At 39.0% G+C, this 12,838-nt stretch overlaps 1 protein-coding gene across 1 annotated transcript; it reads left to right on the top strand.

Annotated features, from left to right (window-relative positions):
- The first annotated feature begins 273 nt into the window (after positions 1 to 273).
- LOC311074808 (uncharacterized protein) lies at positions 274 to 10,674 on the top strand. The gene is made up of 11 exons (XM_084101705.1): positions 274 to 508; positions 1,265 to 1,331; positions 1,459 to 1,574; positions 5,117 to 5,215; positions 5,325 to 5,467; positions 6,648 to 6,732; positions 7,146 to 7,290; positions 8,940 to 9,133; positions 9,233 to 9,377; positions 9,860 to 9,987; positions 10,144 to 10,674. The coding sequence occupies exons 2-11, from the start codon at positions 1,265 to 1,267 to the stop codon at positions 10,441 to 10,443; spliced, it is 1,422 nt and encodes a 473-aa protein (XP_083957831.1). The 5' UTR covers positions 274 to 508; the 3' UTR covers positions 10,444 to 10,674.
- Positions 10,675 to 12,838: the final 2,164 nt, after the last annotated feature.

Genomic DNA, 12,838 nt, shown 5'->3' with positions numbered 1-12,838 from the left:
TGACGAGAGCAGATATTATGAGACTAGTAGGCAGTTTAGTTGTTGTTATTTTTGGTGTTGCCTTGTTACGGCCGACAGTAACTGGTTTTGAGTAATAAAATGCCTGTTTGAGACCAACCGCTTGTCGTCCTTCTAACGTCCAGGCGGAAGCTACATTCATTTATATTTTTCCAAAATGATTTGGCGACCCCAGAAATCATCTCGCGACCCCAATTTGACCCTTCGCAGGGAGCTTGATTGACAGGTGATCTGACCAATCATACTTCGCCATCCGCCATTTTGTCCGACAAAGCAGTCAGGAGAGTTAGTAGATTAACATGGGAGGATTTGAACTTGAAAATCGGAGTGTATTGATGCCCTTCCGTGGTTAAAACAACATTCATTCTTATGTTTGTTCATGTTTATTTGAGGCTATAAATTAACTAGAAGGAAGAGACGATCGGTTCACGAGCAGCTTTAACTGATGCTCTTCAGCGATCTGTCACGACACATTTAAGAGCCACAAACGGTATTTATTGTTTAAATTTCTTTCAAAAAATGACCAAATTTGAAAGGTGAGGCTTTGTTTAATATGTTTAATATCAAACGTAACCGAAAAGTAACCTGGTCTGTCCTGTCTGTCAGTGTGTTGTCAGTCTCCTCTCTGCTCCGCGATGTATTTTTCACTGCGTGAGAACATGGTGTGGCGTGAGAACGGCGTAGCTTGTCGGACATAGCGACAGTAACTAAGGGGGGCGGGTCTTTGCGAACGGTCAATTGGGGTCGGGACCCCAAGGTTGAGAATGGCTGTTTTAAACAATAATTTGGTTGAAATAACAGAAACAAGTTGAACCTAAACGTTCTCCTCCCCTCTCCTCTCCTCTCCTCTCCCCTCCTCTCCTCTCCTCTCCCCAACTCTCCTCTCCTCTCCCCAACCTCCCCTCCTCTTCCTCTGCTCCTCTCCTCCTGTCTCTTTGCTCTCCTCCCCTCCCTCAACTCATCCTCACTCTGCTTCTCTTCTCCCCCTTTTGCAACCTGGACCTTATTTCTAGCATGACATAAGTTAATTTACTCACCTAAACAATTTGGTGTAACTTGCATTCATTCAGGAGATCTACTCACAATTGTTTGGGTGAGTAAATTAACATATTTCATGCTAGAAATAAGGTCCAGGTTGCAAAAAACAGAACTTGTCTTTTAACTAGTTCAAAACTCTAAGCAATCAACTATAAGTAATCAAATATTTATTGAGTGTCCTTTTTCTTTGTCTTTGTCTTTCTGATAGATGGATAATTTTGTGAAGGACAAACTGTCTGAGTGGAACCTTATTAATTTAATCCCTGCATTTGAAGGTATGTAACAATCCATTTCATTGTTAGAATTAAACACCATGCCAATTTTCATTCTCTTTCTCTCATGTGTAATACTGCATAGTATTGTAAGTACTGGTTGAATAAATGAATGTTGTGTATTTTGCAGCCAATCAAATTGAAGAGCAAAGCTTCTTCCTCCTGGGTGGAGACGACTTGGTCACCCTGATACCACAGCTTGGGCCCCGGCTGAGGTTTCAGCAGCATTTTAAGAAATTCATTGAGGTACGCTAAGGATAAGACCTAGACAAAATGGGCTTCATGTGTTTCAAATGTAAAAGATGTTTAGGCAACAACTTAAGAACATTCTTTTCACATCTGAAAACGAGGCATAACATTTATTCCACCTCAAATTATTTCCAGTGTGGTCAGACTGGGTGCCATCGATCTTTTGACCGCATACGTTCTTTCAGGAGACACCTTTTGGGGCATGTTGTTGAATTTGAACCAGAGCATGAAAGCTTTGTTGAGCCTGCTCAGTCAACTTCCTTAGATCCACACTCTAATGAATTATGTGAGGTGGGATGCAGTGGATTGTGTGAGGTGGAAGATAGTGAGAGTACAGTGGAGCAGTGGGATGAGCTTGAAGATGAAAGTATAACAGACAGAGTTGCTCTCTTCCTGGCTAGGCTGAGGTCGAAATCATCACAAACATTCAGTGGAATTAAGGATGTGGTAGAAAACACCTCACACCTCATTAAAGACATAGTTGGTAACCTGAAAAGAAAAACTGTCTCTTTTTTAAGAGAGATAGGACAATTTGAGAATCAAAACGCGACAGAACTGTTGGAGCAGTTTGAAGCAGCTGCTGAACCTTTTCGTGGGTTTGAATCAGAGTACAAGCAAATTAAGTATTTTTCTCAGTCTGGATACTTTTTACAGCCAGAGGCAGTACCTCTCCCTGGCTTTTCCTATACACAAGAAACTGATGGAGTGACAGGAACTGTGAAACAAGTGGCTGTTCGGGACACTTTTCAGTATGTTCCACTAAAGCCTATGCTAAAACTGATCTTGGAAACTCCTGGAACAATGGAGAAAATCAGTGACTGGCGAAAGCTTGAAACTACAGCCCTTGAGGATTTTAGAGATGGTGAAGTCTTTAGAACCAATCACCTTTTTTCTGAGGAGTTCTCTGTTCCACTTTTAATTTATTGTGACGATTGTGAAATGGTAAATCCACTAGGCTCAAAAACATCTGTCCACAAACTTGGTTTTATCTATTTCACAATTAAATGCTTGCCACCAGAGTATCTCTCGAGCTTAAAGTCTCATTTCTTGTTGGCAGTGTACAAGTCTGATGATGCGAAAACATATGGGATGAATGCTGTTCTACAGCGAATTGTGGATGACATTAGAGACATGGAGGTTAATGGTATTCTCATCGAGACCCCACATTTCAATGGCACTGTTAAGGTTGGAGTGGCTCAGGTCTGTGGGGACAACCTTGGGCTCAACAGTATCCTTGGTTACACAGAAAGCTTTGCCGCCAATAGTGTATGTCGATGGTGTAGGGTGCACAAACAGGTTTTGAGGGTCCAAACTTTTGAGGATCCTTCATCATTGCGTGATAAAGTGAACTACCTCTCAGACTCCCTACTAAACAACCAAACTGAAACTGGCATCAAAAGAGAATGCTGCCTCAACAAGTTGCTGTTCTACCATGTAACTGACAATGTAACTCCTGATGTAATGCATGATGTACTTGAAGGAGTTGGTGGTTATGAGATGAAGCTTGTTATCAATTCTTTAATTGAGCAAAAACTGATAACCCTTGAGCAGTTAAACTTTAGACTGACCAGCTTTGATTATGGGTTTAGTGATTGCCGCAACAAACCATCTGCCATCAAGCCTCAAGAATTGAAAAATCCTGATGGAGCACTTAGGCAAACTGCAGCGCAGACATGGTGTCTACTGAGACTGCTTCCCCTTATGATAGGGGATTTGGTGCCAGAGGGAAACAAACACTGGGAGTTGCTCCTTTCATTACTTAGCTGTATGGAGCTGATGTTTTCCCCTCAATTGACACAAGGGTCAGTTATCTTTTTGGCATATTTGATTCAGGAACACCATTGTCTTTTCTTAGAGCTATACCCAGAAAGACACTTGAAGCCCAAACATCACTTCATGTTGCACTACCCTGGAGCCATCAGAAAACTGGGGCCAGTGATTCACTTTTGGTGCATGCGTTTTGAAGGGAAACATGGCTTTTTCAAACGGGTAAGCCATGTGACTTGTAATTTTCGCAACATTTGCAAGACACAAGCCTTTAGACATCAGATAATGATGTGCTACACCCTGTTGTCTGGCCAGCTGTTCACTCACGATTTAGAAGTTGGACAAGGATCCACAACTCTCCTCGGAACCATGGACGATTTTGACAAGGTCAAAAGTGGCTTTGGTGATGTTGCCGTTTTTACAGAGGTATACTTGCCATCTTGGATCAAGTACAAGGGTACACGCTACAGGCCAGGGATGACTCTTCTGGTGTCTCACTCTGCTGATGGTGAGCCTCAATTTGGCACCATTAAGAGCATTGTGATGGTGAACTCAAACATCAGAGTGATTGTGAAAAACTGGGAAACTACAGGCTTTGACAGGCATTTTTTTGCCTTTGCCGTGTGTGCTACCTCTGCAATAGAAGTTGTTGACCTTGATTCTATTGCTGACCATCACCCACTACATGTCATGAGGTCCCACAAGGAGAGTTGCAATGATCGCTACGTTTCTTTGAGATACAAGTTATTTTAGATAAGATGCATTGTAGGAATATTGTATATAGTTAGTTGATCTTAACTACATTTTGTCTATAGCTTTGTCCTTTTGCCACCTCATTTATTTCTGATGATGTTTAATACAATATGTAATCTCACTGCCGTGGAATTATCGGTAACACATATAATGCATCTTGTAAGTACCTTACAACTTAAAGGAGAACTCCGGTCAATTTTAACATTGAGCTCATTTTTTTGTAAATTTGGAGTGCTGTCAATACAGAAATCGGTGTTGCCTACACCGTATTATCCTCTTTTTAAAATTTGCACCCTGTTGACTTCAATGGGGCAAGTTTTAAACCTGCTTCTTTTAGCCTCTTAACATCCTTGATGTGTCATTACAAGTGCACAGGTCATGTGAGTGATTCCATCAGAGTGAACACGTGGTGAATCTGACTGCAGTAGATGTGAAAGATATTAATAAAAATGATGTTATTTCAGCCAGCGCACATACCTGTATTTTCTTCCTGTTTTCGGTCGAAGTCCATAGTAATCGATTGTCGAGTTCACGCGTGTGATCATAGGTAACCTATGCGTGTGAACTCGACAATCGATTACTATGGACTTCGACCGAAAACAGGAAGAAAATACAGGTATGTGCGCTGGCTGAAATAACATAATTTTTTATTAATATCTTTCACATCTACTGCAGTCAGATTCACCCGTGTTCACTCTGAAGGAATCACTCACATTAGCTGTGCACTTGTAATGACACATCAAGGATGTTAAGAGGCTAAAAGCAGGTGTAAAACTTGCCCCATTGAAGTCAACAGGGTGCAAATTTTAAAAAGAGGATAACACGATGTAGGCAACACCGATTTTTGTCGTTGTTCCCTGTACTGACAGCACTCCACATTTACAAAAAAATGAGCTCAATGTTAAAATTGACCGGAGTTCTCCTTTAACCTTTTTTGCTTAGAACAATTTAACCAATTTATTCCATGTCTACATTTCACCTTGGTGCAATAGTCATTATTTCTTTTACATTCTTTAAAGGATTCAAACCCCCAAACTGAACCGGCTGGTGCCACTCCGGCCCTGGAATTGCCATTAGAGCCCACTACCCATGTTTTTGAAGAGCTTGGAGCAACATTTGTAAGTTCACTTGTTAAAAAGACTAAAACTGCATTGACCATTGGGAGACTAAGTGTGGTTAACTTCAGAGTTAACACCTTCTTTTTTTACATTTATATTTTTTTGGCAGAATATCCGTGAAGTCCTCAATAAGACACCTGAAGGGAAAAGCTTGGTTGTGAGTCTAGATGAACACAAGCACGTTTCCATATCTGAGAGGAGATCGATGGTCAGGATCCTCGTCTCTCACTTAATTGAACGTTACGGAGAAAAGTAAGATCACTACTTTCTATCCCCCTTTCCAATACCCTACCCCATCCGTAAGCAGCTACTTGTTACCTTTGTTCGTATTGATAAACTATTTTCATTCGTTCCTTGAAGCGCCTATTATTATCGCTCTACTTTTTGTACTCAACTAGTCCCTATTGCCATAGCTGATCGTGATATCTACCATAATCATGCTTAGGTTAGGTACTTCTCTTTTTTTTTCGAAGTACCTGTGTAGTATGACTATCAGCCATACGTGACACACTAACGGTGGCAACAAAAGCATCGCAAAAAAGATTCAGGGACCCATCTTACACTCATATTAGGCGTAACAAAAACCAGATACATATTTGAAGAAAAATACGCAGGGAGAAATAAGACCAGGTAAAAAAATTATACATTTAAACAATCTCCCAGCATGCTTTGCCAGGCCGCATTAGTCTTGCCTTCTGTCAGCAAGGCAAAAAACGCATGAGCACAAAGGATGCTGGGAGATCGTTTGGATGCATTATTTTAAGCTGTCCGTATTTTTGCCCGCATATTTCTTTCTAATGGAAATGCTGGTTATTGTTGCGTGTGACATGATTCTTAAAGTGTGTGTTTGAAATAATTACAGTATGTGAAAAAGTGTGTATTTGGAATAATTACCGGTAGGCTATGTGATGTTTATGACATCACCCTTACTGTGTCATATATTCCCGGTCGTAAGGAAGCATTTTGGCCCAGAATGTCAGCATACTTCAGCACTATGGGGATCATTGTAGCACTGCAATGACTCATGTTGCCAATGCTAAAGTGCAGCATTACCATAGCTATAATAGGGGGTGAATCATTCATCCCTTATGATATTGATAACATGTGCTTGAATGGGGTGTAATTAGTGGTAATGCATTAAAGACACCAAGGTAATAAAATAGCTTATCCTGATTGTCATGACAATCAAGAATTGTTGAAATCAATCCCACTTACTTATCTCTCGCACTTCCCCATATCTTCCCCGATTAATCCGTTCCCCGCTTCCATTTTCCTCCTCCCACGCCCAACACCCCTCTGGTTTAACTCTCAGCTCTCTTCTCTATCTTGATTCAGAGTGTTATGTGTTTCACATAAGTGAATAAACAAGACAGATCTTGTATCTAAAACAGAACTGCCACACCCAAAATTTTAAACTCCTGTTTTTGTCCAGTCCAAATTCAGAAGCCAAAGCAATGCTGGCAAAGGCTATAGTGGACCAGTTCACAAGCTTGCGTGACTGCCAAGGCACAGGCTATGTAAGTAAAGTTATTATCCTCATTACAATTTACACTCACAAAAAGTTGCACGGGAATTTGGAATGTGTAGTGATATTGTTAAAACAGTTTTGTTTAAACCCTATTGTATAAACTCTAAACTGATCACTTGTGGTGGAAATAGACAACAGCCAAATACAAGAAATTATAGCTGGCATATAATGACAGTCATGGACTCAAAAAATGAACTGGGCGTTTTTATTACACCTTATCAGAGTAGTGTCTGAAAGCACTGGGGAGACTGTTTACATGAACTACATTTGTAGTATTCATTACTCAGTTTTGTCTGTCTGTTTGTTACGGACCACCATTGCGTCTGAAATAAAAAATACTTACTGGTATTTATAAATAACTGTCAAGCTAAATATATTCCTTTTCTACCTTCTAAACTTGAGGATGCATGGTTTACCCCTGGGAGGCACCATAAACCTGCCACGGGATTCCTGGAGGAGCGCCTCCGGAATGTCCGAAAAAGAATCCGAAGTGGCAAGCGGGGGGCAGCAGCACAAGTGCCACAAGAGCCACTAAGGATTATACCAGGTACAGTAAGATGTCTTGCCCTTGAATTTCAATCCAGTTAATATCAATGCAACTGAGAGTAGATAGAAGTGATTTTCTATGCTGTTTTAAATAACTTTTTGGACTTGACCTACAGTGGCATGCCAAAGTTTTGGCACTCCTGGGCCCAGTATTTCAAACATAATCCACCAGGATTAATCCTGGGCTGATCCAGATTTCCAGATTTCAGATTTCAGATTTCAAATCCAGATTTCAGCCTCTGTTGGGTATTTCAAAACTTTTGTGACTAATCTGGATCACTTTGATCCCAAAATGCAGCATTATAATGATCCAACCTGAGAGGTGGATTTGAAGGTGATCCCATGTATTTGTTTCACATATATTCATTATTTTTTTAAAAGTCTGGAAGTTTTACTGGAGCATTTCCTCACTAATGGAAGAAAAACAGTTTCACTATTTCCAAAATTAGTGTTTGTACACATTTTCATTATTACACAAAATAGTGAAGAATTCTTTTAAAACAGTCTTAATGTAATTTAGCAACAAACTACTGAAAAAGGTCAATATGTTGCATGAATAACTTCATATTTCCCTTGACAGACAGGAGTAACATCAATCAACCTACCTTTATTTATAAAACACTTTTTCATACATAGAAATGCAACACAAAGTCCTTTATATTAAAGACAAAATAAACAGATGAAGAAACAAGAAAGAAGCCCACCTTTACCCATCAAGTCTCCCAGATCCCAGATCCAAGAGTCACACACAAATATAACATATACTCATGCACACATGTAATCACACACCAACATATATTCCATAAAATGATTATTACTCTAAAAGCTCCGTCCCATAGCTGCATTGGGGAGTCGAAGACACTGCAAGTTTAAATAAAAATGTTAAGATTAAGTAAAAACAATAAAAGCAGCACACCATGCAATAAAATAAGTTTAAGGAACCAGATAAAATTAAATAAAATAGAATAAAATGGGATTAAAAAGAGCTTTAGTCAAAGAAGATATTCTATTAAAAGCTTTACTAACATGTAGCCGAGTAATTCCACAACCATCTTGGGTCGTACATATAAAACAAGTCAGTGTGCTGTTTGATAGCAGCCTTAAGCTGAGAGAATCTGAGCAAACACTGACTTTATGCAACAGAAAACTAGTTTATGACTTTTATTTTGTACTTTTGAAGGAAGTATATTGAACTCACTGCCTTTAGATTCTAAATTACACCTCACTTCCTGTTTCCTGTCTGTGATCCTGGGGGCGGTATGGATTTGGAAATCTCTATCTGAGAGGATCAGGATCATTTTAATCTCATCTCGCAAAGTTTTGAAATACTGGGATAGAGAACTCTGATCCATGGATCAGGATAGTGGGATTTAGAAATCCGGATCATTTTGATGTGGATTTCAGATTTTAAAATACTGGGCCCTGAAGATTCATGATAATTTACACTCCTGAAAAAATTTCATAGCATTTATTTTCTGGTTGAATCTGAGTACTGAGTGCTTTTCAAACAGACATTCAGTGTTGCAGTAGGTAGAGATATGAATCCTCAGAAGGGTGCCTAGATCTCCACATACCAGTGTACAAGTTAATTTGGAATATGTCAATCAATCACTGCTTGTTGGAATTGATTGATTTTTCTGCTGATGACAGAACAAATTATAAGCGGGGACCGGGCAGTCCAGTTGACAGAGTGGTTGAAAAGTAATGTGTGGCCACAAAGCCAGGTGGCTGCTTACATGGAGGAGACGGCCATCCACAGGGCCAAGTGGATCCGGGCAAATGGAACAAAGGCGGTGGTGAACATAATGATGGAGTTTCCACGTCTAGTGGACACGCCCGGAATGGTGAGCTTGCATCTCAAATCGTATGTGTGACCCTGTTAAATATTTGTGCCCCATTGCTTACTAAATCATTGACTTTTCCTGCACTTTTCCTGGACTTAGATATCCCAAGATTTTATGATGCTGCAGCCCGAGGCCCCAGACAAATTGACAGCAAATTGGAACACACTATTCGCCCCAAGGATCATCAGTCTGGCACAAAAAGAAAAAACGGAGATCACAAAAAACATTGATCTTCTTTCAGCAGGTAATGTTATTTGTAGAATGTTGATTTGAGATTTACGCTTGTGGGACACTGGGACTTCTCTTCTGCTTATACATTGTTTATTGTTACTGTATTGCAAACAATTAATAAATGAACACTTTTCGGTAACACTTTACAATAAGGTACACAAAAAATGCTTAGTTACTAGGGAACTACCCATTAGTTCCTGATTAGTTCCCTAAGGAGTTCCCTAGTAACTAAGCATTCTTTGTGTCACTTATTGTAAAGTGTTACCAGATGAACTAATCAGGAAATACTGGTTACTTACTAGGGAACTAATCAGTTAACCAGTACTTACTGGTGAACGCCCAACTCAGCCTTATTAGGGGACTACTGGTTAGTAACCAGGGAAAACAATAAGTGTTACCCACTTTTCCAATATTGTGAAAAATCTTCCTTCCTCCAACCATAAGATACATTTACTGTTGTATTTGACTGATGAATCTATCATATATATTTTACAGACAAACAAGGGGAGGTTGCGTTGCAGCTGCTCCCGGTGTTGCTGCCAACCGGGGTATACAAGGTTGGCAAAAAACTGTGCCGCCCCAGCCGCCTTGAGCTCAGCAGGGCTTTTATTGATGTTCAGCCTGTAAGTTACAATGATTTGTACCTGAATTTATCTTTCTTCCTTATTATGAAGCTAAGGCATAGCACGTAAATCATGACAACTCTGGTGATATTGCTGTTGCTGTTACAAGTACCTGACCTGTTCAAACAACTTCCTTTTGTTTTGTTTTTCTTACAGGTTGGAACTAACTTGGCGGAATACCTGACAAAGGCACCCACAGAGTACCCCTTTGTACTCATGTTGGGGGACGGGCATCAGTGCTCCCAGGCCTTTGTTGTCATCAATGGGACGGCTCTGGAGCACCCTTCCCTTCTGGGAGCTGTAGATGTCTGCTTTAAGGCTTTTTTTGTTTTTGACATCGCATACCCAAAAGTTTGCAGCAAAGTTTGGGAGTTTATCCAAACAGCGCTCTTTGAAATCCCTGGACAAGAGGCAAATGAGGTCAAAATTCTCCGGGCTCAATTTAATTCCATTTAAATTTGTTGCATTCTTGCATTAAATATTTGTTCTATTGTTTGTTTTATTAACTATATACTTTTTATTGTTTTTAAATGGTGTTCTCTGGTTCTGATATTGTGCAGCACTTTGGGCGAATTTGTAAATGATCTTCAAAATGAACTTGAACTAAATGTTTAATGAATTGCTAATGAATTCATTTTAAATTGTAAATTCTTTATGAAATGAATAAATATTTTTAAAGACCAACTCATGTCAATTGAAGATCTTTTAATTGGTAAATAAGAAATACAAACATGCATTGATAGAATCATGTTTTGAATATTATCTTTAATTTTATAAAATAACTGTACAAGTTGCTCTCATAATGCAAAGGTTAATTGAAAAAAGTAATTTTAATCCAAATGATACCCATGACCCATAATTTGGGTTGTATTCTTCAACCCATTGTTTAGTCAGTTCAACCCAACAATTTAGTAATTTCTACCCAACTTTGGGTAGAAAACATAACCCAACATGTTGGGTTAAATCAATAACCCAACTGGGTTGGGTTAAAATAACCCAGCGCTGGGTGAGACCCTTTTTGACCCAGCAGCTGGGTTATAAAATAACCCAACTTGGGTTGTTTTCAACCCAGCAGTTTTTAGAGTGTAGAATAGATATTTTAACCATAAGGCCACAGTGCTTCCGATGTTCATTTCTTTCCATTCCTCTCCAGGTGGATCAAAGAGGGGAAAAAAGGATGAACCAAGGTTCCTCTCCACAACACACAACCCAAAAATGTAAAAGAAATAATGTTATTAAAATATACGTAATATTATGCTTATTTATAGTCATATAACTAATAAAATTACGTACTTTTTATGGAAAGTAAGGTGTTACGTTACTTTTGCATTACTTTTTCTCACCTGGGCTGGGCTTCCTTGTTTGTTTTTTTAATAACACACACAAAAAAGTTCTATTTGTGGCAAAAGTAAAGGCCCTTTCACACCAAAAGAGAAATGAATAAGCCTCAGGCTGAAGGAAATACAAATTCCCACCTGTACAGTAGAGGCCGCAGCTCAAACAACCCTTTCATCTGTGCTGCCATTCTGGATTGCAGAAGAACAGGGCAGGAGAAGAAAGTTCACATTTCCAAACATTCATTTTGCCTTTAATTGTAATAATCCAGTGAGATTTTGTGTTTAAAACATAGGTTTTTAAAATGTATTATTATTTATTTATTTATTTATTTTCTATAGGTACACTTGTGCAGTTTTCAAGTAGCTATGGAGGAAGATTTCTTCAAGCGTCTTGGAGACGTTGCTGCAGTTCTTCTGGATTTAGTCTGTCTTCAGTTTCTTTATGTAATCCCAGATGGACTTGATGATGGTGAGATCAGATCTTCGTGTGGAGCACCGGCTGTTGTCAGACTCCTTGTGCATACAAAAATCTCAATGGATTATTACAATTAATGGCAAAATTAATGTTTGGAAATGTAAACTGATATTTCCTACTGACACACTACAGCAAAATATATAAATAACTATCTTAAAACCTTTTTTGGGGTGGTGAAATTACTAACGTGTCTAAGACTTTTGCACAGTACTGTATTTACCACAGAATGCTACAATTGCTCAGAATCAAATCAAATATTAAAGTCATCAAACTCAATTTGTCCAAAATCAAGCCATATAAAACAGTGTTAAATAAGATTTGAAGGCCATTTCATTCATCAATTAACCAGAACAAAATTACTATAGAAGAGAAAAACTAAAGGTCAATAAAGCAATATTATAGTCATATTTACTGCTGGTCACCAGCAGACCAGACCAGCAGTCCAGCTTTGATCTGTACTCTCACATTATCTGAAACGGGCCAAGCTTCATCTCAAATTTGACCTGACATGCAAAAAGCAAGTATCATCTGCTCGAGTGGCCATAGCAGAAAAGCAATTACAGCTATGTTGACAGAAAGGCATGCCAGGTCTTCTTTTAAGCTAACAGAAATGTTACAGTACACACACTCACACACACACACTTGTAAATGGTACCATATGAACAAAATGCAGGAAACAAGAACAACCTATGAAAACATCACAAAAAGATCAATCAAGCAATTACCTGTGAAGCTAATCTAATTGCAGAGCAGTATGAAATAGAAGAACCAGTATGAGAATTACAGAGCAAAAACACATTAAAGAGAATACACATAACTGTACGGTACAACAAACCAGCAAAGAAGACAAGCAAGAGCACAGAACAGCAAACACAAGAACAAAACAGGCAACATATACTGCCAAGATTTCTCATTGAATGCAATTGCATTACAAGTGAATTCAATGGTAGCTCTCAAAATACCATTTAAAATAGCTTCTAGCAGCTCACAATCTAAATTCCCCTGCCATATTTAAGCTCTCCATCAACCCCCAACACTG

Source organism: Abramis brama, assembly GCF_963993115.1.
Source record: "Abramis brama genome assembly, chromosome: 23".
NCBI lineage: Eukaryota > Metazoa > Chordata > Actinopteri > Cypriniformes > Leuciscidae > Abramis > Abramis brama.
Note: the sequence above shows the minus strand (reverse complement) of the source record. Positions and strands in the feature narration are given on the sequence as shown.